At 44.1% G+C, this 27,621-nt stretch overlaps 2 protein-coding genes across 4 annotated transcripts in view; both read right to left on the bottom strand.

Annotated features, from left to right (window-relative positions):
- Positions 1-4,566, bottom strand: part of UBE2U (ubiquitin conjugating enzyme E2 U) — an 82,718-nt gene extending 78,152 nt beyond the window's left edge. Inside the window, exon 1 of the mRNA XM_072649733.1 lies at positions 4,114-4,566. The gene's annotated coding sequence lies outside the window, so the exon portion shown is untranslated. The remainder of the gene's footprint in view (positions 1-4,113) is intronic.
- A 4,818-nt stretch (positions 4,567-9,384) lies between these two features.
- The window catches only part of ROR1 (receptor tyrosine kinase like orphan receptor 1), a 363,189-nt gene continuing 344,952 nt past the window's right edge, over positions 9,385-27,621 (bottom strand). For all 3 annotated transcript variants that reach the window (XM_072649728.1, XM_072649729.1, XM_072649730.1), the window contains 2 exons: positions 26,261-26,472; positions 9,385-13,829 (listed from right to left, as the gene is read on the bottom strand). In XM_072649728.1, the coding sequence (XP_072505829.1) occupies positions 12,405-13,829; positions 26,261-26,472 (1,637 nt within the window). In that variant the 3' untranslated portion in view covers positions 9,385-12,404. The remainder of the gene's footprint in view (positions 13,830-26,260; positions 26,473-27,621) is intronic.

The raw sequence follows: 27,621 nt of genomic DNA, 5'->3' as shown, positions 1-27,621 counted from the left end.
ATTCACTGGCAGAAGAGAAAATGGAAGTATTGGAAAGGGAAGTGACTGCTTTCTTTCATTTAATAAGCAATAATTAAGAGCCTCCTGCATGTCTAGCATTGCATTAAGCACTAAAGATCCAGGGAAAAAAATTAAAAAACCCCTGCCCTCAAGAAGCTTATACTCTTCTGAGCAGAAGCAACCCAGACAAGGCAATGTACAGTATGGGCAAAGCAAGGGTTGGAGACTGGACCCTCAGTTTCATTGCTATAGGACATTTTGGATGAGCAAGCTTCTCTTCCCAATGCAGACTGGCTCTTCAAAGAGTTTTAGAGACTTGTATAGTGAAGAGATTCTCCCTGGGGTCACACAGGTGTCAAAGGTAGCCCTTGAACCCAGGATCTTCTGGCTAAGAGGCCAAGCTTTCTGTCCACTGTGAGACACAGCCATTCCAAGTAACTTAGGGAAGGTAAGGTAGTAACAACTGGGGCCACTAGCAATGGTCATTCCTAGAAGGTGGTACTTGACCTGAGCCTTGACGGGAACAGGACTTTAATCAGTCAGGTACTCTTAAGCATCGACTTTGTGCCAGTCAGTACACTAAGTGCTGGGGATAAAATACAAAGTTAGGAGAATCCCTCCTTTTCAAGGAGATGACATTGTATTGGGCAGAAGCAACATGTTCACAAATGAGTGAATACAGAACATATACGAAAGACAGAGGGAAAGAGGACGTGCCCTGTAAGCCTTGAGTACAGTCAGTGCAACACTACAGAGATGGGTGGTGGATGGCCACATACTGATTCAAGCCCAGGTCCTCTGACCTTAAATCCAGGATTTGTTTACCTATAACAGCCTCAGAAAAAGTGAGGTTGGAATAGTCTTGCAATGAGAGTGAGATAAAATAAAGGGGCAGGTGGAGAGCTACAATGGTACCCACAGATGCCCCCCAAAAGAACAAAGAAAGGCCTCCACGGTGTTGGGGGATCCTGTAGGAGAATTTGTGGCAGAGGTGGAGAAAGGGCTATGTAGCATGAGAAGTTATAGATGGATTACAATCTGGAAAGTAAGATTTCCATGGTCGTGGCTTTAGTGTTTAGAGGGCTAGCCCAGACCTCTCATTTTGTAGATGAGGAAACTGAATCCCAGAGGTTAACTGACTTGCAGCAAATCAGAAAGCTAACAAATGTTAGAGGCAGAATTTGAACCAATTTCCTCCTTATTCCAGATCCAGCATTCACTCTATCCACTTCAAGTCTCAGTTTTAGTGATGAGGTATGTGTGTGTAATGGCAGGTCTGATGGCAACAGGATGGCAAGAGTGGGAACCCTGCAAACTCGAAGCCACATGTGGTCCTCTAGGTCCTCAAGTGTGGCCCTTTCTTTGACTGAATCCAAACTTCACAGAACAAATCCCTTTAATAAAAGGAGTCCTTCTGTAAAATGTGGATTCAGTCAAAAGCCTCACCTGAGGACCTAGAAGTCCACATGTGGCCCCATGGTCAATGTTCCCCACACCTAGAATAGAGGAAAGCAAGACTGAAGATGGCCCAGATATATTGGGCCATGTGAAGGCAAAGGGAGTGAATAAGCATTTTTAAGTGCCTACTGCATGTAAGGCACTGGCCTAAGTGGTTGGGTGTTGTTTTTTTTTTTTGAAGTAAGTACTATTAACCCACCCACTGAAGGATCATAGAATCAGGACTGGAAGCAGTGCTTAAAGGTCACTAAGTCTAACTCCTTCATTTTGCAGATGAGGAAACTGAGACACAAGAGATGAAGTGACTCTCCCAGGCTTCCACAATTAAGTTTCAAACTGAGATTTGGTTCAACATCCAGAGCTCTTTCCTTCATCTTGGTGGAATCTGAGAGAGCTTGTGTTCCTTCAGCGCAGGATCGGAAAGGTCAATGACAGTTCTTCATGCTGAAGCCTCTGAGTAGGATGTTTGTGGAAGTTACAATAATGCACCCTATGGTGCCCTGATAAGCAATAATGAGCTAGGTGACAGCTACCAATCCATACAGGCTCCAAAGCCTTCTCTACACCCTGATTTTCCATAGGCAGCTACTAGAGAAGAGAATAGGGAAAAACTGTGTGATCCTGAGTAAGTCACTTAGTCTCTGTTTGCCTCAGTTTCCTAAACTGTAAAATGAGAATAACAATAGTTCCTACCTTGCAGGGTTGTTGTGAAGATAATATTTGTAATTGTGTTTAACACAGCATCTGGCACATAGTAGGTGCTATGTCAATGCTTCTTTCCTGCCCTCTGTCCTTCCCCAGACAGCCTTTGAGGTCTCTTCCAGCTCCAGATCTATGACCGTGTGATCCCCCCCCTACGCCCTCACCCCTAGACAATTCATCCCACTCTCTACTTGTTAAGAACTTCCTTCTGTCAAAACTAGAGTTTCCTCTTAACACTCCCACTCATGCTTGGTCAGTGAGCAAATGAACAAATGGACAATGCTGTCTAGGAGGATTTAACATTTCCTGAAGGAGTTGAATGTGTCTCTCTATTTGTGTGTGCTTGTGTTTGTCCTTCATTGCCAAACAAGACCATGCCATCAGAGAAATGATGACATGACTTGGACTTGACTTTGTTTTGAGTGAGGGAGGGCTATGCAGGTCACCAGCCTCACTTCTCCTCCAGAGTCTTCTGAATCCAGTGACTAGATATTCATCAGGACGATTGGAGATGACCCAGGATAAGGCAATTGGGGTTCAGTGACTTGCCCAAGGTCACATAGCTAGTAAGTGTCAAGCGTCTGAGGTAAGATTTGAACTCAGGTCCTCCTAGCTCTTGCACTAGTGCTCTATCCACTGCACCACCTAGCTGCTCCTCTCTATTTGATAACAATAGCTAAAATGTGTGGAGCACTTGTGATGTACCTTTCACTGTGCTAAGTGCTTTACAATTATTATCTTCTTTGATCCTCACAACAGCTCTGTGAGGTAGATGCTGTTATCACTCCCATTTTACAGAGGAGGAAACTGAGGCAGACAGAGGTTAAGTGACTTGCCTGAGGTCATACAGGTAGGAAGTTTCTGAGGCTGGATTTGAACACAGGTCTTCCTGACTCCAGACTTGGCACTCTGTCTACTGTGGTGCTTTCCTAGCTTCTTGTTTATGTCTTTATGTTGTGCCTTTTCCATGATATTTTAAGGAACAGCTGTGTCTAATTCTGTGGGATCCCTCACAATGTTCAATGATACTGGTTAAAAGGAGCAAAAAGAAATTTCGGTGAAAGGCAGTCTTGTCTCAGAGGGATCAGCTTTGTTCTATTTGGCCGGAAGAGCAGCATGAGGAGCAAAGGATGGATTCTAGTGGAATTCATCTCAGGAAAGAGAGGCATCCCAAAGTAGAAAGGGCTCCCTCAGGTGGGTAATGAGTTCTCCATCTTGGTTGTTCTTCAAGCAAAAGTTGGATGACTATTTGGGAGCATGTAATCAAGGGGATTCCTGGTTAGGTCTAGCCTAGAGTAGATGGTCTTCCTTTGTGTGAAATTACAAAATCCTCACGTTGACCACAGATCTCAAATAGAGTTTGAAAAGCCTGCCTCGTGGGGGTGAGTGGAAGTTATTAAGTACCTGTCTGGAGGAGCCAGCACACCAGTAATCGCATTATCTTCAGAGAGAAAACCAACCGTAAATTTTCCTGTTCCCTCAGTGTTCGCTCTTGGCACACTGTGAACCATGAGTCCTGGCTCACAGCAAAGGTAGGATCACGAGGCAGCAAGAACATTAATCGCTTTCAGGGACCTGAATTTGAAATGTGCCTCAGGTACTTACTAGCTCAGTGACCTTGGGCACCTCTTAGCCTGTTTTCTCATCTGTAAAATGGGAATCATTAAACCTACACGACCTCCTCCTAGAGTGGTCATGAGGGAAGTTCTTGGCCAACCTTCAAGTTGTATGTACATTTGAGCCATTATTACGAGGTTTGTGAGCAAAGAAAAGGGGGAGGCAAAGGAGCCAGCTACAGAGGGCACAATACCCCGTGGTGACTGGAGGAGCAACCTTGTTTTTACTTCTGTTTATTCTACCCAAATTCTCATCAGTGTTAACACTTCCTCCGTGAGCCAAGGTAGCTTAGTATTTACCTGGTAACCAAACATTTGCTAAGGAGCATAAGCTTACCTAGGTGGGTCTTCAGAGGACATGTGCAGAGTCCATTGGGAGGGAGGGCTGATACATTCAGGCCTTTTGGAACCTTTGGAACACTCTGAACTGTGTATAAGGTATCACATGCATAAGCTGAGGCCCTTGTTAGGTTAGGTCAGTGGGAATGGTGAGGGAGATTGAAAGGGCCAAGGTTGCAGTAATTCTGCTGTCCGGAATTCTAAAGTTCTAAGGTTCCTTCCCATTCTGACATTTTGTTCTAAGGTCCCTTCCATATCTAATATTGTTCCACCTACCTTTAACATTCTATGTTCAAAGACCCCTTCTAGTTCTAATGTCTTCTATTCCAAGGCCCCTTCCTACTCTGACATTCTGTGCTCTAGGGTCCTTTCCAGTTCTGACATTTTAAGTTCAAAGATAAATCCTACTTCTGCATCTTCTATCCTAGGGCCCCTCCCTGTTCTAAGATCTCTCCCAACTCTGAGATGCCCTATTCTAAGCTCCCTCCTAACCCTGACATTCCCTGTTCTAAGATCTCTCCTAGCTCTGACATCCCCTGTTCTAAGACCCCTCCCAGTTCTGACATTCTCTACTCAAAGGTCATTTCCGATTGTGACATCTTTTGTTCTAAGGTTCCCCATCATAAGTTTTGTTCAAACTCTGTCTCTGATCTAAATGATTTTGACACAGGAGCTTTGGGACTGATTGATCCCCAACATGCCACCTCCCCTCAGCCTCCATGTGGCTAGTCTTGTGCAGCTTCTTCCTTGAAGGATCCCATTGGCCTTTGGTGTTTTGATGTCTCTGCAGGGTTTCTGGCCCCCTGAGTTCCCACCCTCCCTAAAATACTCTTGGTATTTCTGGTAACACCCTTCAGGTGCTGGGAGATTTTGGCCATGAAGAATCTCTTTCCTCTTTCATTCTCTTGTGCTGCCCACCCTATGCCCTTCCCCTCCTGTTTCCTTGACATACTGCTTTCTCTCTAGCCTGTGAGGCTATTACTTGGAGGGAAAATGCTATAAATGCAGAGTATTCAAAGCTTCACCTCCAAGTCATCTCTCTGATTTCCCTGGGCTGAGAAGGCTCTGGCCGCCCCTCCTTCTTCCCCCTGGAATTCTTAACCATCTGTATGAAGTAAGGAGCACACCCCCAGCAGAACACAGCCAGCCAAGGGCTAATGGGCTACAGCTGCTGAAGGAAACGTGGAAAGAAACCACAGGTGATTCGATTCAGCCAAGTGGGTCAGGGAGTCAGCCTCATTCAACAGGAAACAGAGAGAAGGGAGGACAAGTGGGAGTGGGAGCAGGAGCAGGAGTTCCTGCCTGAAAACCTCCTCAGAGCTGGGCCCAGCTTTGCTACAAAAACCAGCCCATCCTTGATCGTCCTGCCATATTCCATTGCTCCATGGAAGGGGAGGAATTGTTGTCTTTCTTTGCATAATCAATGGATCAAGGGCCCAGACAGCTCCCTGGGAGTCCCCTGGTTTAAGTTGGGCCATGTGAAAACTCTTGGTGGCTCTCCAGGAAACTGTGTCTTGGGCAAACTGGACAAATTGTTTTGCATGGAGAATATTGGCCAACAGTGTCCTGTCCTTTCAAACAACTACCAATAGACATGTACTATTTTGTCAAATGATGCCAAAGGAAAGGATGCATTGGTGTATAGTTTCAATTTCATGGAATCTTCCTTCCTTTGAAGGTGATGAAGAAGGGCTTCCAAATGATTGTAAGAATGAGTTGCTGAGATCCTCCTTCAGGTTTCTGTAATAGTATGGCAAACCAAACTTGGAGTTCATAGGAAGAGACCTTAGAGGTCATAGAATCATGGAGCTAACAAAACTCTGTGAGGTCATTGATATTCATTGTTTTGTAGATGAGAAAACTGAGACTCAGGGACATTTGGTGACTTATCTGAGGTCATCACTAGTGGAAGGGGTGGGATTTGAATGCAAACCCTCTGACCCCAAAGTCAGGATTCTTCCCACTCTTCTGGGCTATACCCATATTTGAACAAACCCTAAATACAGGTATAACCATGTCACTCCCCAGCTCCAGAAGGTTAGTGTTTAACCAACCAACCAAGATTTATTAAATGCTTATTATCTATCAGGCACTACGCTCAGCCACTGGAAATACAAAGATAAAAATGAATCCCTGACCTCAAGAAACCTGCTGGGGGGAGGGGACCAAGAGACAACATAAAGATATGCAAATTGATACAAAATAATTTCAGGGGAGGCAAAAATCAGAAAGCTGGCAGTCAGAAAAGGTCTCAGATAGGTGGCCCTCGATCTGAGCCTTGATAGAGAATATGGATTCCAAAAGGTCAAAATATAAACTTCATTTGATGTTAAAATATAAATATACAAACATAAACTCCTCTCAGCCTGGCTCCTCCCTGTCTTCCTCCTTATTCCGCATCATACAGTTTCTCCTGTTTCCTATTATGTTGTTCCCTTGTGTGGCATCCCGACTCCATGGCTTTGCCCAGTTTGCCCCCATCCTCCTTCTCTTGGACTCTTACAACCCCTGTCTGCCTCCAAGATTCAGCCCAAGTTCTAGTTCTTCCACAAGGTCTTTATGGGCATTCTCCAGCTGGTTCTCCCCTCCACTCATGCTTAGCAGCCTTCCTTTATCCTTAGTTGGCTTATGTTTTGTATTGACTGACAGATGTATTTGTGGTTTCAATATCAAATACTCTCATCCCCTAATATAATGCTTAGCACATAGTAGGCACTTAATAAGTCTTCATTGAAATGAACTGTCTTCCTTCTCAGCAGTCAGTATTGGTAGAGCACAAAGAATACAGGTTGCGCACTTAGAGGACCTGGATTCAAGTCTTGCTTCTGATACTACCTGGGTGACCTTGGGTAAATCACTTAACTTCTGTGGTACTATTTCCTTCTCTTTAAAATGATAGGGTTGGATGAGATAGCGTCTGATCTCTTCCAGTTGTAGATCTATACATTTGTTTATGAATGGTACTCTTCTGGGCACCATGGGAAGGATGTAGTGGAAGCTGGCAGTGCATGAAAGTTAGGGAACAGAAGCTGTTATGGTCAGTTACAGTGCCCACAGGATGGTTCATAGGAGATTGGGTTGAAGAGTGGAGAAATTATGTGCCTAGGAGCAAGAGCAAGGAAGAGATGGTGGCTTGAAGTGAGAGGGAGAAACTCAAGTTGACACAACTCTTATTGCCGCGTGAAGTGATGGCTATGCTGAGCCTATAGTCAACTGAGGTGATGACAAGATCTCTGCTTCAAAATGACGGATTGTTCCCTGAAGGCTTCGTTGCATTTCCTTGTCCTGTAAGCAATGGCAGGAACAGACAAGATTTCTCGGCTCTTGTCATCATGAGCATTTTCCTTGACAGTTTGTATTAATCACCAGTTGGGGGATTTCTCTTTTGATGAAATGGGATCATGCATTTGAACTGTGACAATTATTAGACAGTAATGCAACTTTCAAGGTATCAACATATTGAGGGAAACACCAAGTATATGGTTAGGAGCTACATGATATGTTGCAGGTTTTCCTCCCTCCTTCAAGATCTATAGCAGGATCTGATTTCTGAGACAAGATTCATCTTTCCTCACACATAGTGGGTTAACTGTAGAGCTTTAACCAGGATGAGGTGAGAGACACTTTTTCCCAAGGCATGGAAATGTAGAATCCACAAAAATGTATTCTTTTAGTAGCAAAGATACTACCAAGCAGCATGTGCACTCATTTAGCAGCAGAGAATTTCTGGGGAAAATAATCTGCTCCACTTTTTTTTTAACTGAATTTGTCTTAATTACTTTTTGTGTTATTTTCACATCATGGATTACAAAATTGATTGGAAGGTTCCATTTATGCTACTTGTCCTTGGTATCAGAATTACTCTTTTGAGTATCTTGATTAATTAATGGCTAACTCTTATATTGACTCTCACTGTCTGTAAAGGGCTTTACATATATTAATGTTATTTTCTATTCACAACAATATCCTATGAGGTGGGTGACCTAATGATCCCCATTTTACAAATGATGAAACAGAGACTGAGTGATGACTTGCCTAGCATCACATAGCTGTCAAATTCTGGGGCAGAACAAACCACACTCACATGTATATGTATAAATACATATATGTACATATACAGATACATATGTGTCTCTACATGTAGGAACACATACACCTATACGCACATGTGTGTACGTACATAGCCAGCTTTTGCTTTGAAGTTCTCAAGGTCAACAATGCCTGCAATTCTGATGATTGTTTCATATCAAAGCAATGATTTATTATGTTGTTTGACTTAGAAAGCTGAAATCTTGAAATGTATTTGTGGACACAAGAGATTTCTCTTCAATGAACTTTAAACCCATGATCTAGAAAGTAGTAAACATCAACACAAGAAAACTTAAAATATTTGTCCTCTAAGCACTGGATTTTCTTATAGCATTCATGAGCTCTTTCACTAGCCAAGATCATTTACAGGTCAAGTTGATGGATGTGATGGTGTAACCTATGGAAGATTGGTTTCATTAAATGACCATTGTCTTATCATTTCTCTCAGATAGACTAGTGGCCACTTATTTTTGTTTATTTCCTTAAAAACTAATGGCAAACATGACAAGGGATATTGTTTAAATGGGACATTCTAGGTAAAGTGTTTTGTTTTGCATTGACAAATGTGAGTTTAGTTATTGTCACCGTATTCCAGCATGCACCACAGATCAGGAACTATCCTCAAAGCCAGGAAGACCTGAACTCAAGGCCTACTACTAAAACACATGTTGACCATGTGACCCTGGCCAAGTGACTTTACCTTCAGTCCTTGAAACAACTCCCCAAGGCAGAGAAGGTGCTGGTTTGAACTAGTAGAACCCTGGGAGTTTCCTAGCCCAGTGTAATCAAGGGTCTAATCCCTATCCCTACATTCCCAGTGGATCTCTGATCACCAACGTGGACACTTTCTCCAATGAAGAATATTTCCACCCGCCCATGTTGGTACCTTGTGTGACTCTCATTCTTTTCCTCCCATAAGTTCGCCATTGTGGGGTAGGGTTGATTACCCAATGAGTATGGGGACCTTTCTCGGGTGATGCTGGATGTTGATAGGAAGCCAGTGGACATTGGAATGCCATGCATGAGTTGCCCCCCCCCCCCCATTCTTGCTCAAACCTCTCTTCTATATCAGTCATGCGTTATTTTGGTGACATCAAGGAAAGTCATCAAAGAAATTACTGTGACTCATTATTTCAATCCCCCTCCAATCTGTTATAGCAAGATCCAGGAAGTGCTGATATTTCATATTAAAAATGTTTTAATAAACAGCAGCATAAAATAATCAGTGTATAATATCATCTCTGGTGTGTGGAATACAAAAATGCATATATTCTCAATATAAAATAGCCTTTCTTAGTACATTTCCATGCTCTTCTAATTGAAATGCCCATTATTAATAAATCAAACATCAAAGAATACAGTGATTAAAATGCATGCAGTGAAAATAAGAAAACGCGGTCATGGCAATCGATCCAACTATTGCCGTGAGAGATGAGAAGAAAATCTACATCATTAAAAAGTAAGAGAAACAGATGAGATAGAAAAGGCAGAACTGCATTTTCACTTCTGCAATACAAAACGTGAACATTGTTTTGTGCAAAAAAAAGATATGAAAACAAAGACATCTTACCAAAAAGCATTGTCAATGGAGCGAATGATATTTTTCAATTTGTGAAAAAATACTCTTTTCATACAAAAGAGAGATACCATGATATCCTATCATGGCACTTAAAATCTTCTTAGAAGTGGTTTCAAAAATCCAGAAGGCTTGTACCTGAATGTAGCACAAAAATTATACAAATGCTGAAAAACAATGCCATACTTCTTTATAAAAAGTTAGCTCAAACTTTTGTTACTTCGTTGCTATAAAAATGTTTCTTTCCAAAGAATTGCTAAATGGCTCATGAAATGCTAATTTCCCTTTTAGGGACTGTTGGAAAAGCTCAGATTCATGAAAATTCCGTATTTACCTAAAATAATAAATATTCTTGGAAAAAAATGATTGTCATATGAACATATATAAAATTGTGGTTTGAAGCATCATCAGTAAACAGTTGCATAGCAACAAAAGGAAGAAAATATCTTGCCCTAATTAACCTACCTAATAATGAAGACACATAACTTCTGAGTGAGCTTATTTATGCCATGAAATCAACTAATGTTAATTCTTGTAGCCTCACAATAAATGCAAATAAACTCCATTTAACAGTTCAGATACATTATTTTCTGGGTATTTCAAGAGGTGGAGTTTGAGAAAACCTCAAGACATTCTTCTGAACACATACGTGCTTTGTCCTTCATCCTAACCCTATTTTAAAAATGGAAACATCGAGATGTTTCTAATTCTCTCGTGTTAAATCTTGTTTGCAAGATCTACTTCACATACTATGAGTCTCTTTAATTTTTTTTATATGAGGCACTGTTCTTAGAAAAGGGAAATGTTTTCCCAAGAAAAACAAAAATCAAATATAAAAATCCCTTCTGTATAGAATCATGAAACCTATGCAAATTCCAAACTCAGTAAAATGTGTCTGGCCGGTAAAGGTCATTTACTCCACAGCCTATTCCTCCATCTGCGTATACTAGATAATATCATGCTGTTTCTATTTAAATGATTAAATAGCCCAGTTATTAGTTATCTATAAAATAGAATCCTGACTATCCATTATAATCCCATGAGAAGTGGGGGAGTGGACTATGATAATGTAATTGTCATATAGGAATCATAAGTTTTGGATTCCAATCAATTTCCAACAACCACAGTCACTTAAAAGTTGGGATTTGAGGAAAGCCCATTGGACATATCCAGCTCACTTAAAAGCAAGAAATTTGATTATCATCAAGGTCAGACTGGGGAAAAAAACTGGGAATCCTGATTCATTGATGGTAAACAATGTTTTTGGTGTTATGCTTCTCTGAACTCTTGGCAATGTCATAAATACAAAATGAGGAAGGAGCATTCAGCTGGCACCATGCCACCATACAACACTCATTGACCTTGTTAGTCCAGAGGAGCATCTCTAGAGACTCTCTAGCCTTGGGTTTATCCTTTGGGACCTGAATCATGCCTTCAAGTCAGGTTCATTTTCATCATCCCTTCAGCATAAGCCATCTACTACATTAGGACATGCGTTATGAAATAATCAGGCCTCTGTCAAAATTTATTTCTTCTCCCATGCCTGACATTCCTGCACCTCAAGTTATTATAGGTGCTGAAGTGGAATAAGTATGGAGAAAAGTATCCAGCTCTAGCAAGACTGAATAAGGGGTCATGAGAACCATCAGAAGGCCTGCCCTTTGGGCAAAGGAAATTTACCTCCAAGAAAAAGTATGGGCACCTCACCATAGAGAAAATCCATGGAGAAACTATGGAAAATCTCATGGCTCATACTGAATCCTACATTTTAATGTTGTTGGTCTCAAATTCCCTTACTTTTTTGAAATGCTGCGGAATGGAGTGGCAGGTATCTGGTACTGGGGTCAAGAAGACTTGAGTTCAAGTCCTTCCTGCCTTTAGCTGGGTGATCTTGGGTGAATTACTTAGCCTCTCAATTCCCTGGGCAACTTTATAAGACTGTAACCGCCAAGTGACCCAATCTGCAAGGGTGTAGGGAATTTCCACAATGGGAGTTCCCTAAATGATGAAATCACAGGTCTGGACCAAAAGAAAAAAGTAGACATCAGTCTTTCATACCAACATGCACGATGCTCAAACTGAACCAAAGTCTTACCCTTTCTAAACATGAAAATAAACATGGTGGTCACACAAAAGCTACTGGATAGACTTTGGCGAATGTTAAAGCCACTGGATATCCAATGCACTCTTTGACTTGGTTTGATATCCCATCCTGACATTTCTTTGAAAATGACTCTTCATTGGATGATAGTTTTGAGTACCTGATGTGATGTGCACCAATTCTGATGTCGGGTTACACAACATGACATGATGTTCAAGGCACAATAGGAGTAGAAAATAAGTTCCTCGGGGCAGGGACCCTGTCTCTTTTGTCTCTGTATTCCCAGCACTTAGCACAGAATAGGTGTTTATTAATTTTTGTTGATTGAATAAATGATTTTTTTTTTTTTGCTGCCTGTTATCGGCCCATCCTGCTAAGCACACAGTTACACTTCACAGAAGATACTTGTTGCAATGTCTGCTAAACAACCAAAAAAAATCTTACTTTAATAAAATATTTGAATATAAATCTTTTCTACGGCTGTCTAGTTTGTACTGTATATCATATTTATAAAAAATGCGTTCTACAGTTCTGCAGAAAGCATGGATTCAGTGTGTCCATGGATATTTGAGTCCCCTAGTAAAGATGGTTGTTTGGAGTCTATTTTATAAGGTTTCTGAGTTTTGTTCCCAAAAACGGTTATGCCAATTCCACTGGGATGATTTGGAAGGGACACATGGGATAGCAAAGGGATGTTCGCCTCCTGATTGGATCCCGAAGAGGGCAAGCTAGTCACGTGACCAGTGCTGGTGGAGCCACTGGCGCTGCTGGGTGAGCGGCTCTTGGGAGGGGGACAGTGTTGGATGACTCGAGGTGGGCCCTGGGGCTGGTAGTGAGTTGCTGGAAAAGCAGCATATCCAGGAGGTATCGGGTACCCATTGATGGGGATGAATCGCTGGTTTTGAGGTATGGGGGGACCAATGAAGCCAGCGATCTGCCCCTGAGGTATCCCCTGGGCTGGAAACATGTAGTTGGGATATCTTGGGTTGCTGAGGTTGCTGATAGGGCTCGCGCTGAGCGATGTGGTCTGGGTGGTGACATTGCCGCCGGAGGGAGAGGTGGAGCTGGTATGGCTCGAGATCCCTTCCCAGGAACGGAGTCTGACGTGGATGTCCTTGAAGCGGGGTCTCCTCGAAGGAATCTCGTTCCAGCATTCGGTCATCAGGCTGTACATCCTGGGAGGGCAGTCTTCAGAGCACGGCAAGAGCTGCCGCTTCCTGACCATCTCAACCACTTCTTGGTTACTGAAGCCATAATAGGGCTGGAGTCCAAAGCTGAAGATCTCCCACAAGACGACGCCAAAGGACCAGATGTCGGAATCCGAAGAGAACTTGCCGTACATGATGGCTTCGGGGGGCATCCAGCGGATGGGCAGCAGAGACTTGCTTTGCACTCGGTAATAATCGGCCGAGTAGATCTCCCTGGAAAGGCCCAGGTCGGAAATCTTCACGTGGAGTTGCTCGCCGATTAAGATGTTCCGAGCGGCCAGATCTTTGTGCACAAAGAAGTGGCTGGACAGGTACTCCATCCCCGCAGCGATCTGGATCGCTATGTGCAGGAAGTCGCCGTGATCCAGGCTTGATTTGACCGTCCCGTCTTCGTCGCTGCTGCAACCAACGTCAGAGTGCGGGGACCTCATAATGAGGAACTCGTGCAGGTCACCCTGGTTCATGTACTCAAACAGCATGCACACTGGCTGTTCCTGGGTGACCACCCCAAGAAGGCAGACGATGTTGGGGTGGTGGAGCTCTGCCATGAGGGAGGCCTCCTGCTGAAATTCTGCCCACTGCTGTGGGTTGTTAAAATCTTTCAGGGTCTTGATCGCAACCAGTTGAGCATGGTCCATTCCTGGGAGATAGAGATGCCCTTTGTATATTTTCCCGAAGGCACATTCACCCAATTCTTCCATGAAACGGACAGCTGACAGGGGCAACTCTTTGGCTTTGCTCTATGAGGAAAACAAAAAACGTTCATATGAGTTTTTTAAAAAAAAATCTTAATGCTAATTTCTCTGGAAAGTCCTCATCCTCCTGTCCTTCAACCTAGTCTGACCGCACCTGGAGTTCTGTCTTCAGTCCTGGGAACCATGTTTTAGGAGGACCATTGATAAGCTGGGGAGCATCTTAAGGGAAGTGGCCAGGGTGGTGAAAGACACCCATGCCATGGAAACATCACTAAAAGGGAATGGGAATTTTGAGTGTGCAGAAGAAAGGGCTTGAGGGCCTGCTGCTGCTGATGGCATGTCCTGTGGACAAAGGATGATACTGGGAGGAACAAGACTTGTTTAGCCCATAGAGGCAATATGACTCAGTGGGAAGGGCACTGGCCTTAAGCATCAAAGGGACATGAATTAAAATCTGGCCTCAGACACTTACTAGTTGTGGGATTCTCTATTTCCTTATTTATAAAATGAGACAGTTATACTTGAGTGAGGGAACTGGACTCATTTACCTGGAAGATTCTTTTTAGCTTCAAATCTATGATTGAGAAGATTTGGGGGAGGGGTGAGAAGGATATAACACTTTATCACCTATCAGGTAGGAAAAGATCAGGATGGCTCTGCTTCAGCTTGGGGGCAGCACAAGAAACAATGACTGGAAGTTTAAAAGAGGAAACTTTAGGCTTCATATCAGGAAACACTTCCTAATGACTTGGGAATCAAGTAGACCTGAGTTTGAATCTAACCTCAGATGCTATGACGGGAGATGTCACTTAATCTCAATAAGCCTCACTTTCTTGAGCTGAAGTTAAGGGGTTAGATTCAATCAGTCCATGCTCCTATGGTTCTTAGATCATTTAGCACTTTATTTTGTAACTTATTGATGTATCTGTGGTGTGATACTGTGAATAATACAAGAACTACTATGGCAAACTAGGTAGAGAGAGAAAGCATGCACCAGCTTCAGAGCCAGGCAGATCTGGGTTCAAGTCTCCTTTGACACATACTAGTTCTTCTCAACTGCAAGCCCAAAGCTCTAGCTCCTAGACCATGCTGTCTCTACAAGAAAAGCAGTCCCTCCAAGCTGTCACAAGGGCCCTCTTCTTCCCAATCACAGAGTTCCGATCCCCTCAGCATGATCCCTCCATTTTTCCACCCTTGGAGATCTTTCTTTTTGCCCATGCTAAACTCTCTATTTGTATATTTAATTCCATTCCCTGGTCTCTGGGAGCTTGTCTCAGAGGCTAACCAATAGATAACCCATTGATTATCTCCTCATACTCTAATTTTCAATCTATCTAATGGCTCTTACTTGGCTGTCTTTAAACATGTCCAGTTTTCCATTCTTAAGACAATTTTTGCTGGTCTTTACCATCCCAAGCTGTGCAGCCTATATCACTCTTCCTTTTCACAAACTCCTAGAAAACGCCATAAATACTAATGACCACCACCACTTTCTCACTTCTCATTTACTTTTCGACCCTGTGTAATTTAGCTTCTTGTCCTCATCACCAGACAGGAGCTGCTCTTTCCAAAGCCACTGATAACCTTTTAATTGTTCATTCCAATGACATCTTCCCAGTATTCATCTCTCTTGACTTCTCTGAAGCAAATGATACTGTTGATTCTGCATCTCCTCCCTGCTTCTGTGTAGTTCACAACCCCTCATCTCTCTCTCTCTCTGTCCCTCTCTCTGTCTCTCTGTCTTTCTCTCTCCTTCCCTCCCTCCCTCTCTCCCTCCCTCCCCTCCTTTGGAGGGTCACTATGACTCTTACCCATTATGCATGGGTGAACCTTGGGGCTCAGTCATGGGCTATCTCCTCTTTTCTCTACACATTCTCTCTTCATAATATCATCAAGTCTCATGGGTTCAATCATCATCTCTACATGAATAACTCCATGTGTGGAATACTCTCCTCTGCTCCAACTATTGACCTCCTTGGCTTCCTCTAAGTCCCAACTAAAATCCCACCTTCCATAGTAAGCCTCCCCCCTCATCTTTTAATGCAAGTGTCTTCCCTTTGTTAATTATTTCCTATTTATCATGTACATGTACTTTTTTGCATGGTATCTCCTCCATTATATTCTTAGCTACTTGAGGGCAGGAACTGTCTCTTTTGCCTCTTTTTGTATCCCCAGCACCTAGCACAGTGCCAGCACACAGTGGGTGCTTAATAAATGTTTCCTTATGGATGGATTCCAATTCCACATATTCCAGCTCTAACTGTCTGCTGGATATCTCCACCTGGATAATTCCATAACTAACTCAATAGTCTAAAATAGAAATCATTGATCTATCATCCATAAATCCACCCTGTCTCCTAAATTCTCTTTTTTCTTTCACAGTTACCCAAGTTTATAACCTTAAAATCATCTCCTCTCTGAATCTCCTCCCTGGCCCTGCATCTAATCTGTTGCTGTCTCATGTGCTACTTTCCACCTCAACTGGCTGAATTGCTGTTCTTGAACCCAAAATTCCATCTCCTTTCTCTTTCCCTTTACCTCTTAGATGTCCAGACTTCTTCAACCCTCTGCTCCAGGGATCCTGTTGATAAAAGTCCTTTTCTGATCCCCCAACTGGGACTTCCTCTCCCCTACTTATTTTTATGTGTTTCTTATTTATTTAGCTATGTGCAATAGAATCTGTAAGCTCCCTGAAGACAGGGGCTATTTTTTGCTCTGTTATCATATTCCCCTATAATCTAGGATGTCATATGGTTTATAGTAAGCCACTGTTCATGTTTATTAATAATAAAAACTTATATTTCTACATTTGTCAAGGCTCAGCACAGTTACTGATACCAAGTTTGTGCTAAATAAATATTTTCCTCCCTCCCCTCTCCCTTCCTTCCTTCTTTTTTCTCCCTCCCTTCCTTTTCCTTCCTTCCTTCTACTAAAGTAATCTCAAGGGCCTATCTTTGGAGGGAATCATATGGTTGAAAATAAAGATAACAAGTATCATTAATATCTTTTCTTTCTAGGTATTTTACCAAGATCAAACTGAATTCTTTCTCACATAATGTTTCCTTGTGGTGAATATCTCTGTTTTTATTTTGAAAAGAAGCTCAGAAAAGTGCCTGGGTTTCTCAAATGGAAGAGGTCTGCTTAGACAATGTAGGGCTCACTGCCTAGAGGAGTTCAACTCTGTTTGAAATCAGAGAAGCCTGTTGGCCAGCAAACCCAGTTTGATCCTAGAGCATCTAACAAGAGTAAGCCAGGGACCTGACAATTGGTGTGGCCACGAGATCCAACACCAGTTCTCAGCCAATTTGCTGGAACAAAATCGCCCCTTCTCTTTTTTCTGATACTTGCAGCAATTCCAAGTTCTCTCTAGTCCTACACGTCACATGACCTCATGGTAGTCAGTGGAAGACCACTGGTAAGTCCAATCTGTAACTACACCTCCCTAGGAAATTCCATCATCTCAGAGCCAGAACAGACCTCAGAGGCAATCTGGTCCAATCCAAACAGAGCAAGAATTACTCTTCATCTAGTCCCTTGGTGTCAGCACGGTAAAGGGAAGCAACTGTTGGATTTGCAAGTCAAAAGACTTGATTCTCTTTGCGTGACCTTGGTCAAGTCATTCAAGGTCTGGGCCTCAGTTTCTTCATCTGAAAAATGAGTAAGCTGGATTAGATTAAGGACTTCAAATCTTATGGTCCTCAGAGTCCCATTCCACTTTGGGACATCTTTAATATTCATAGTCCACTCTCCTACTCTTACAGGCAAGAAAACTGAGGCCAGGAAGGTGGGACTCTTAACTATTAGGAAGTTTTCCTTTTGCCTGAAGAGATATGAAAAGACCCCAAGATGGCAAAATCCAAGGACTTCCTTTAGGCCACCTGTACAATGACTGTGGACACAGCTCACCCAAAATGTGAGCAGCAGCCTTCCTCATCTCACAGAAACCGTAAAAGCACAATTTGCATTTTTAAAATTCTCAAGCTCCTCCATGGAGATGAATTTTTGAATTTCCCATAAATCCTGTACTCATTTAAGAAATCATAAAAACGCTTCCACAGGCAGCCAGTAGACTGTACGGGGGATGGCCGGAAATTAGCCTTATTGTTCAGGAACAGCTGGTTTACGTTAGACAAATCCTTTAGGCTAAACTTGTTTAGGTCTGGCATATTGTAAATTATATTTCAGTAATGAAAGTGATGTGACCTCCGGCTGACCTCAAGCGGGGTCTGTCTGTTTGAACCAACGTCCCATGGAAAAGTATGAAAGAAGATGAAGTCATAAACTTTTGGCAGTTCCATTTTGGTGCATTTCAAGGGAAAAGGGGGTTATAAATCTGCCGGGCTTTTGTTTGACAAGTATTTGTCATGCGGGGGATGTACGAGATGTAAAGAAGTGTAAAATACACAGGCAGCCCCCCTGCCAAAGTAAACGGAGTACAAAGGGAGAAGGGGATGAGTGAGGGCCCGGCCCCTATCTCTTCATCAGCGCCTTCCATTAGCCCAAGGACAAGATGGGTCCAGTGAGTTGTACACACTAAAGGCAACACAGCCCCTTGGAACTGAGAAATGCTTTCATTTCATTGTTAACATTTGTATTTCCCAAAGTCAACACACATCTACCTTGGTATGGTTCAAAAGTTCTCTCTCTCCTCTCCTCTCCTCTCCTCTCCTCTTCTCTTTCTTCCCTGACTTTCCATTCTCTTCTCTCCCCTCTTTTGACATAGGAGTAGATATAATCCTCTGAAATCTAATTTCTGTTTCTTTGAAATGTCTCACAGCAATGAGATTTCCAAAGAGGACCCTGTCAGTCGTGGGAGGTCACAGAAGATATTTCTAAGATCAGAGACCCTTCAGCAGAAAGGAAGGCGAGATCTTTGGAACAGAAGGACCAGACTGGTTTGGACAGTGATAATAACAGCAAGAACTAGCATTTATGGCTCTTTCAGTTTTTCAAAGTGCTTCGCCAATAAATAATTTGTTTTTTACAATCACCCTGGGAGGTAGATATTATCATTTTACAGATGTGGAAACTCAGGAAAGTAAAGGTTAAGCTGACCCAAGGTCACTCAGCTAGTGAACACCTGAGGTCAAATTTGAACTTAGGTTTTCCTGACTCCAAGTCCAGAGCTCTGTAATAATGAGAGGCAGTCCTGAGCTTTAATCTTGTCTCTGATGCTTACTGACATGAGCTCATAGGACCTCAGTTTCCTCATCTCTAAAATGAGAGTATTAGACTAGATCAGGGCTTCTTAAACCTAGTCTCCTCCAGCATTCATTGGTGTTCCATGGCCTGAGGGCATGTGCAGTACAAAGTGTTCATGCTTTATGTTCAGAACCAAGGCTGCAGTGAAGCTGGCCAGTGCAACTCAGGCAAGTGCTACCAGAGACACTTTGGATTCATTATGTGTTTGATTTTTAATTAATTTTTGGTCTTTGCATATTCAAAAACTTTTTACTTTTGCTGAATTTTTCTCAGCCCCATAAGGGGCCAAGACCCACAGTTTGAGAAAGAATAGATAGATGACCAGTAGGAGTCATTCCTATTCTGGCTCTAGGAGCCAGGAATATAGGCTTGGCTATTTCCCATCTATGTGACTTCGGGCATGTCACGTCTGGATAGGCATCAGTTTCCTCTTGTGTCAAATATAAGGGCTGGACTAAATGACCTTTAAAGACCTTTCCAATTCTAGGATCATGGATTCTGTCATCTCCATAAGGGCATTCACTCTCTGGTCATCCAGGTACAGTCAGGAATAGTTGGACTTTGGTCAAGGGGCAAAAACTGTCTTTTGCTAAACTGACCATTTGTTCTGGGAAGCAGGTGAAGCCAAGGGGGAATTTCTTAGAAAACTTTTTTCTCAGGAAAACAACCTTGAAAGTCTTTGGCACTGTGACCCATTCCACAAGCACACTTGGCTTTAGAGGCTCAGCAGGAAGCAGGCTTTCCACTTCTCATCAGAAACATGATGGAACATAGAGGAAGAGTGAGGCATCCGCTGTCAGATGGGGTCAGTATATTGGTTGGTTTGGCCAGGCCAGTGAAATTCTGAGCTACAAGGGAGGAGACATAGGTCCCATGGAAGGGGCCCTGGCTCTAGAGACTGGAGTCAGAGCACCTGGGATCATATCCTACCTCTGATACTGATTACTGTGAGATGCTGGTTAAGTCACCTCTCTCTGCCTTAGCATCCTCTTCTTGAAGATTATGTGGTCCAGATGGTGACCTCTGAGCTGCATGTGTCTGTGATCCCCTGATTTAGGAGAGTGTTTATGTACCTATCTATCATCTGTCTATCTATCTATCTATCTATCTATCATCTTTCTGTCTTCTATCTTTGTCTTTCTACCCACAAATAGAGATCATTAATAAAACCTATTTTAAAAGGAAACTTTACTCAACTGTTGATATTTTGGATGGGTATGAATAGTTCTTTTTTTCTTCCTACTTCCTTCTCTTTCCCTCTTATTCTCTGTCTCTCTGTGTCTCTCTCTTTCTGTCTCTCTGTCTCTGTCTCTCCCCCTTTCTTTTCTGGTTCTGGTTCTAATGTAAACAGACTCAGAACTATGAAACCACTGCTTGTATTCATAATCAGAAATAACCAGATTTTCCTAGGTTTGGAGGCCCCATCCATGCTCTCTCTAGAGGTTGTGCACTTAGTCAAAGCAGACAGATAGGTGACCCAGGCTTAGGCAATGCAACCCTTGTTCCCTGTTTCTGGCCCAGGTGGGTCTCCACAAGCATCCTGCCACAGTTGGGCCCTTTTCCAGGATGAATGGGATGGGCCTTCAGGAGTCTCATTTTTCAGCATGGCAACTGGTTTCTCGGGAAAGTTTCCTGGATACTATTTTTCTCAGCAACATCCTCAGGGGCCCTGTTCAGACATGGCTGGAGCATGGATTGGAAGGGAGGCCTGAGGAGCCATCTAATCCAAGGGCAGACCAAAAGTTTCCAACTGCAACATCCCTGAGAGTCATCACCTCATCCTTGTTTTAAGAACTCTAGGGAGAGGGAAGATGACCCTGTGCCCCCAAGACCGATGTTGGCTCCTTACAACTCCCCACCTACTATTCCTCATTTAGCCCCCTAAGGCCAAGCAGAATTGGGTTAAGCCCTCTGAGTACTGAGGCAGCCATGTCCATATAGGCTCAAAATTAGGGCCTCAAATAAACATTTATTAAGTGCTTACTATGTGCCAGGTACCATGTTAAACACTGAGGACACACATACATCCATGGGTTTTGTTTAAAATAGAAAACACCCATGTGATACTAAAAACAGTGATAATAAAATTATACATGATACTAAAAATCCTAAAATCACTGATAATTTGGACAAGGTGTTTGAGTTTCAAGGAGGAGGAGGAGGAAGAAGAAGGAGAAGATGAAGGAGGACAATGAGAAGAAGAAGGAGAAGGAAGAGGACGAGAGTCACTTAGAATGATATGGCGATTTTCTTGTTTACGAGTTGCTAGCCTCACCACCATTCTTCGAGACAGGTAGGCCAAGTATAACTTTGCCCATTTTACAGATGGTACAATGGTCAGAGCACTAAATTTGGATTCAGATATGACTTTAAATCAATCAAGCTTTCATCAAATACCTATTTTGAGTCAGGTGCCATGCTAGGCACTGGGGACACCAATGTTAGAACTTAAATCCCTCTGGTCTCAAGGAAATTAGGCTCCCTCTGCTCCTTATTGCCTGTGAGGCTTTGGGCAATCTCTTTCAGCTCTTTTGTCCAGTCTCCTGCCCTGTGAAATAAGGTCAGACTAGGTGACCTCTGGGGATTCCTTCCTTCCAGGACTATCTAGAGCAATTGCTCTGAGAGGTATCTGAATTCTGTGATCCTGGGCTTTGTCCGGAGTCACACAGCTGGTCTGGAGAGGGACAGAACCCATGCTTTCCCCAGCATGCTATGCTGTCTCTGCTACAGGTGACTGTCTCAATGTCTTCTATTAGAGGAATAACTAGGGAGGGGTGAAAGGGTCTTTAAACCGAAGTCCCAACAGCAAGGGCCCTTCCTCCAGGTAGTGATTCTTTGGTCTGATCTCCCCATGCTTCTCAGTATTCTATTGGCCTCTTGAGAGGTACCATTCCACATGGATTCTCTCCATCCCTTGCCTGTTGTCCTGGGGGGTTGAGATTCTCAATCATGCCTTGAGAACTAGGGTCCAGTGTGACTGTAAGGACCCTGAAGGGAGGACCTGTTTTCACCTTTTTCACATCAGGCCTAGTATTTGACACCAATAAATGCTTGATGACTGACTGATTGACTGTCTCTCTCCCTCTCTCTCTCTCTCTGGTTTTCCCTCACTCTGTGGATCTTGAGAATTATGATCCTTGAACTTTTCTGTCCTTTCAGGCCTCACATCTTACTACACGCCCTCCCCACTGTCATTCCCCCAGAACAGCTGCCCCATGTGACGCTCTGGGATGAACAGAGAAGGGGGTTTGGAGGAGGGTCGGGCTGAGCAAGGCCCACCCAGCATCTAAGGGGGAGGCTTTGATCCTTTTACAGCTCCCCTGTGTGCCCCATTTAGGAAACACGGCATGACATCTCAGCCACGGGAGTTCAATAACTTTAGCTTTCCAGTCACAGGAGGCGAGGGAAAGGCAGAGCAGGAGGGAGAGAAGGGAGGCCTGTTTTCCTTTGTCTCTCTGAGAAGAAATTTCCTTTGTTTCAGAAAAAAGAAAAAAATAAAACAGCCATTCAGTGGACTCCTAATGTGGTGGAAGAACATGGAGGCTGGGTCAATATCAACGTATGGGGACAGGGATTGATTGCTGCTTTGTCTTTGATTCCTCAGACCCTGGCACATAATAGGCACTTAATAAGTGGGCTCTTCAGCTAAGCACTTGAGCTAGACAACCCCAACTAATTCTTGTAAGACCTCTGTGAGGTAAGTGCTACCGATTATTACAGTTTCACAGATGAGAAGACTGAGGTTCACAAAAAGGAAAGGATTTGACCAAGGTCACACAGGTGGTAAATGGGGGAGGTACCCAGGTCTTCCTGACTCGAAATCCCACTAGCTATTTGGAAAGAATGAATGAAAAAGTCCTTGTAAGTTTGTTTACTAGGTACTAAGTAAACTCAAAGACAGCTCCTGCCTTCAAGAAGTCAACTTCTAACGGCAGAAACCTCACTCACAGGGCAGTTGGAATTTCTCACTGCCATTACAAACTGTAAATGCTAGGTGGGAGGAACCACAGCTCTTTGATTCTGAAGGGTCCTTAGGGATCGACTAGCCCAATCCCTCCATTTGACAGGAGAGGAAACCAAGGCCCGGAGAGGGCAGGGATTGTGTGGGCAGAGTCAGGATCTGTGACTCCCAAGCCAGTGACAAGTTGATGGCCTCACTGAGAAAAGCCACATCTCCCAAAGGACAGCTTGGAGCTTGGAGCTCAGCCTGTCTCTGGGGCTTCCTCTCCAATCACCCTACAGAACAAGGCCAAACCCAAACAGGCTTGTCCCTTTTTAAAGTAATCTTTGTTGTGGTAGCATCCGAATGAAGTTGACCTTCCCCCTGCCACTTCCCCTGGTAACACGAGAATGCTCCCATCTGATTCTGGCCCCTGGGAGCTCTGAGCCCAGCCCAAAGAGGCCTGCTTCCAGCTGAACCATCCCACCCCATGGAAGCCAGCCAGCCCTGAATACTGTTAGCCTCTTCTCATTCCCTGCGGTGCTTGAGGCTGCTTCCAACCTCTCCAAGGAGCCCCCTCACTCCTCCCCTTCCTCCTCCCAATACCCAGAGGCATCTGAGAAGCAAAGCAAGTGAAGAAAGATGGAAACAGATAGTGTACACAAGAATGGATGAAAGGCAGCTCCTTAGGCTTCCCAGTTAAGGGATGGCTAATTCACAACCCTGGGGCAGCCAGCGTCCCATCATTCCTTGCTTCCTAATTCCTGGTCCCCTGAGCCAGGACCAAGAGTACAAAAAAGAGGTCACTAGTTTGGGTGTCACATTTGGAAAGAGACAGAAGGATGAATATACAACTGCAGAGAAATAGGTGTTTAACTAGTGGATCTAATAAACACACGTTCAACCCCACAGACTTCTATTTTTAAGCCTTAGTTTGGACCTCTGGCTTCCCTTAAGGCCCAACTTCAATCCTTTGTTTTACTGGAAGCCTTCTGCAGCCTCTCTGAACTCTAGTACCTTCCCTCTGTCAGTGATGGACTACTGACCCTATCTACAGCTTTCTCTGCATATATTTATTTGCATGTTGTCTCCCCCACCCAACTGTGCATAGTGTGTAACAGGTGCATGATAGATATTTGTTGACTTGACCAGGAAGATCAGATGAAGAACTGTGGACATGTAGACAGTAGAAGGTTCAGGGAACACCCTCCTTCTCTGGCATTCGGAGTTCTATTGGGAAGAAGGGAGTGGGTTTGTTCTGCCTAGACACAAGATGGGAGGAGGTATCGAAGAGACCAATATCAGCTCAGGGTAAGGGCCAACTTCCCCTACACAGGAAAATGCGCTGCCTTGGAAGAGAGTGGGTCTTCACGCCTGTCAAGGTCATTACAGAGGTGATTCTTGCTCAGGGGCCAAAATGGCTTTTGAGCTTCCTTCAGCCTTGGAGATCCTGTTTCATGGTACGGAAAAACCCATGATTGGCCCTGGGGATAGAGAGGTGAACAAAAAAAACATAATCCCTGCCCTCAGGGGGCTTCCAGCAAGCTAAGAGAGACTCACCAAGTACACACAGATGGGTATCACAAGACAGAGAGTGATGGCGACAAAGTCAGATAACAAACATATGAAGTGCCAGGTGCTGTATCAAGCTTGGGGGACACAAGGAAAGCAAAAACATGAGGTTCCTGCCCTCAAGGAGCTCAAATCCTAACTGAAAATACAAGCAAAGGATTATTAAGATCGATTCAATACGTGTAGTACAACTAAAAAGATATGTGCAGTATAAATAGAAGGAAGACAGTTCAGTGAAGAGCAACAGGAAAATCTGAGGAAGGAGAGGATAGTTCCAGTTGGGGGAAAGGGAAAGATCTGGGGAAACTGAAGCACTTCACTTGAATCTTGAAGGGAGAGAAGGATCTTTGCAGGCAGAGATATGAAGGAGGTGTGACTGCAGACGGGGAGACAACTGGCCCATAGGAATTTATTTTCTGATGAATTCAATTTATCAATTGAACAAACATTTATTGCCTATGATTATATTGTACTATATTGCATTATATTGTGTTATGTTATGTTCTCTTTATTAGGATGAGGATAACTGACATGTATTTAACATTTTAAGTCTTATTAGCCACAAATTATGTCATTTGAGCCCTGTAACAACCCTGTGAGAGAGGGACTATAGGCATTATTATCCCCATTTTACAGATGGGGAAACTGAGGCCCAGGAGGTCAAAGGACTGACACATAGGCACACAGCCAGGAAAGCTGCAATGGAGACCAACATAGAGGGAGTCTGGACAGTCCAACGGAGGGAGCCCATTTTCAAATGCCTCTAGGACAGATGAATGTGCTGTCTCTCGGCTCTGCTGGTCCCTGGCTCTGGGTTATTCTGTTTGGGATGTCTGTGTGAGCGTGCACTCCCACGCACATCCGTGCACACTTACATATGTGTCCCTTCTTCGGGATCTGGTGGGTCCATGGACTACTTTGGGCCAAGACCGTGTGAATGGCTTTGGAGACAGGCTGTTTACATTTCGGGGACCCTCGTTAAGATTCTATAGAATGCTTTGTGCCTCTTCCAGGAAAGGGACTCAGTAAGAACCAAAACAAACAACTGAACAGCTCCGAAGAGATCCGAGCCAAAGCTCTTAGGAGAGAAAACAAAAGGAAACAAACCGAGTTCATGCTCCGGTTTCCATCCCCTCCTCTTGCCAGTGAAACGCACCCCGGGCCATCTTTTTCCCAGGCAGAGCAGACTCTCCCTTTCCTCCCCGGCCCAGCTGGGACACCAGAAGATTCCACAATCTCCGAATCCTTTCATTCATAACCGCAGCATTTTCTAGGCCCCTTCAGTGTACCACTCCACTAAGCACCATACAGCGACAAGTATAAAACATCCCTGACCTCAACAAGCTTGAATTCAATGGGAGAAACAACATATACCCATACAAGGCAGCACAAAACAGATCAGAAATAATACAATGTCATTTTTAAGGGGAAAGAGGGGTGGAGAGAGATCAGCAAAGCCTTCAGGTAAGAGGCAGAGCTTAACTGAGCCTCAAAGGCCTTCCAAGTGGATATACCTGTAGTCAAGAACACCTGGGCTCAAATCCTTCCTTCCTTCCTTCCTTCCTTCCTTCCTTCCTTCCTTCCTTCCTTCCTTCCTTCCTTCCTTCCTTCCTTCCTTCCTTCCTCTCTCCCTCCTTCCTCCCTTTCTCCCTCTCTCCCTCCCCTCCCCTCCGTCCCTGTGTCCAGTGCCCGGGGAAGGGGAGCTCAGCTGCATTCCAGGCTGGGCACTGGGCAGTCCTGGCGTCTCCCCTCCGCACACTACCTTGGGTTTATAGGCTGACAGCATGGACATCTCCACATTCTGCCCCCGCACGTGCTTCGGCTGCCTCTGGGCAGGGGGCGAGGATGGCTTCTGGTTGTTGCGGCAGACGCAGATGAAAAAAAAGAGCAAGGCTATGGCCAGGGGAATGGCCACGCTGGGCACCAAGATGTACAGGATCTCCATCTTATTCTTCTCCTTGGAATCCTTGGAATCTGATGCAGACACAACAGAGAGTCCCCCATGATGGGCCTGGCCAGGGCTGGCCAAAGCTCACCGTCGGGGCTTCGAGCGTGCCCCCTCCCAGGATCCCCCTCTGCAGCCCCCCCATTCCTCCCTCTCCACCCAGGATCCCCCTCTGCAGCCCCCACATTTCTCCCTCCCCCTCCCACGGCCCCCTCCCCCATGCTGAAACAGGCAGGGTCAGCAGGGCGGGGTGACACCCTGAAATGAGCCCTCATCACCGGCAGATTACAGATTGTTTCTATCAACACCAGCAGCTTCAGTCAGGAGAGTGGAAAAGGTACAAGTTTAAAAGTTTAGAGATTCCGCTGGAGCAGAAAAACGGTGTTTTTGTGTAAATCTGAGGCTCCCTCCTTCACTGTCACTGGCCATTCAGCGGAGGGGGGAGGGGGCCTTTTCGGGGACCCCGACAATGAGCACAATGGCTTTGTTTAAAGTAACGACAATCGCTGCAGTAACACATGTAACATTTTACAGCATTTGAGGGTTTGACACATGGGATCTCCTTGGATCCTGACAAGAACCCCTCTGAGGTCAGTGCCCCTATTGTCCCCATTTTGCAGGTGAGAAAACAGGCTGGGAGAGGTAGAGTGGCTTTCCCAGAGCTAGTACACTTCTGACACAGGGCTCTGACTCACGTCTTCCTTACTCCAGGTCTGGCATGCTACCTACTGGGGAGCACAGTCTCCTACAACAGACTAATGCCTGAATGAGCAAACCTCAGATCCTTGGACTCCTGGACCCTTCCTCTTTTGGTAGCCAGGGCAGAGTGAGGACATCTGCTGGAGTGTCAAGGGTCCTAGACTTGAAATCAGAGAACCTGGCTTTGAGCCTTCATCCTATCTCTTGCAATCTGTGTGTCTAGAGTCTAGTCTCTGGGACTCAGTTTCCCCATCTGGAAAATGAGGGGGTTGAATTGGATGGACCACTAAAGACCCTTCAAACCCTAAATCTAGGATTCTAGTTTAATTTGATTCAATAAGCATTTATTAAATGCCTATTGTGTGCTGAAACTATGCTGACTGCTAGAAACATTTTTAAAACCAAAATAATCCCTGTCCTCCTTCAGCTTCCTTCGGTGTTTAAATCATGTACACACAGAAAATGAAGAGTAAAATATA

Source organism: Notamacropus eugenii, chromosome 2 (genome assembly GCF_028372415.1).
Source record: "Notamacropus eugenii isolate mMacEug1 chromosome 2, mMacEug1.pri_v2, whole genome shotgun sequence".
NCBI classification, from domain to species: domain Eukaryota; kingdom Metazoa; phylum Chordata; class Mammalia; order Diprotodontia; family Macropodidae; genus Notamacropus; species Notamacropus eugenii.
Note: the sequence above shows the minus strand (reverse complement) of the source record. Positions and strands in the feature narration are given on the sequence as shown.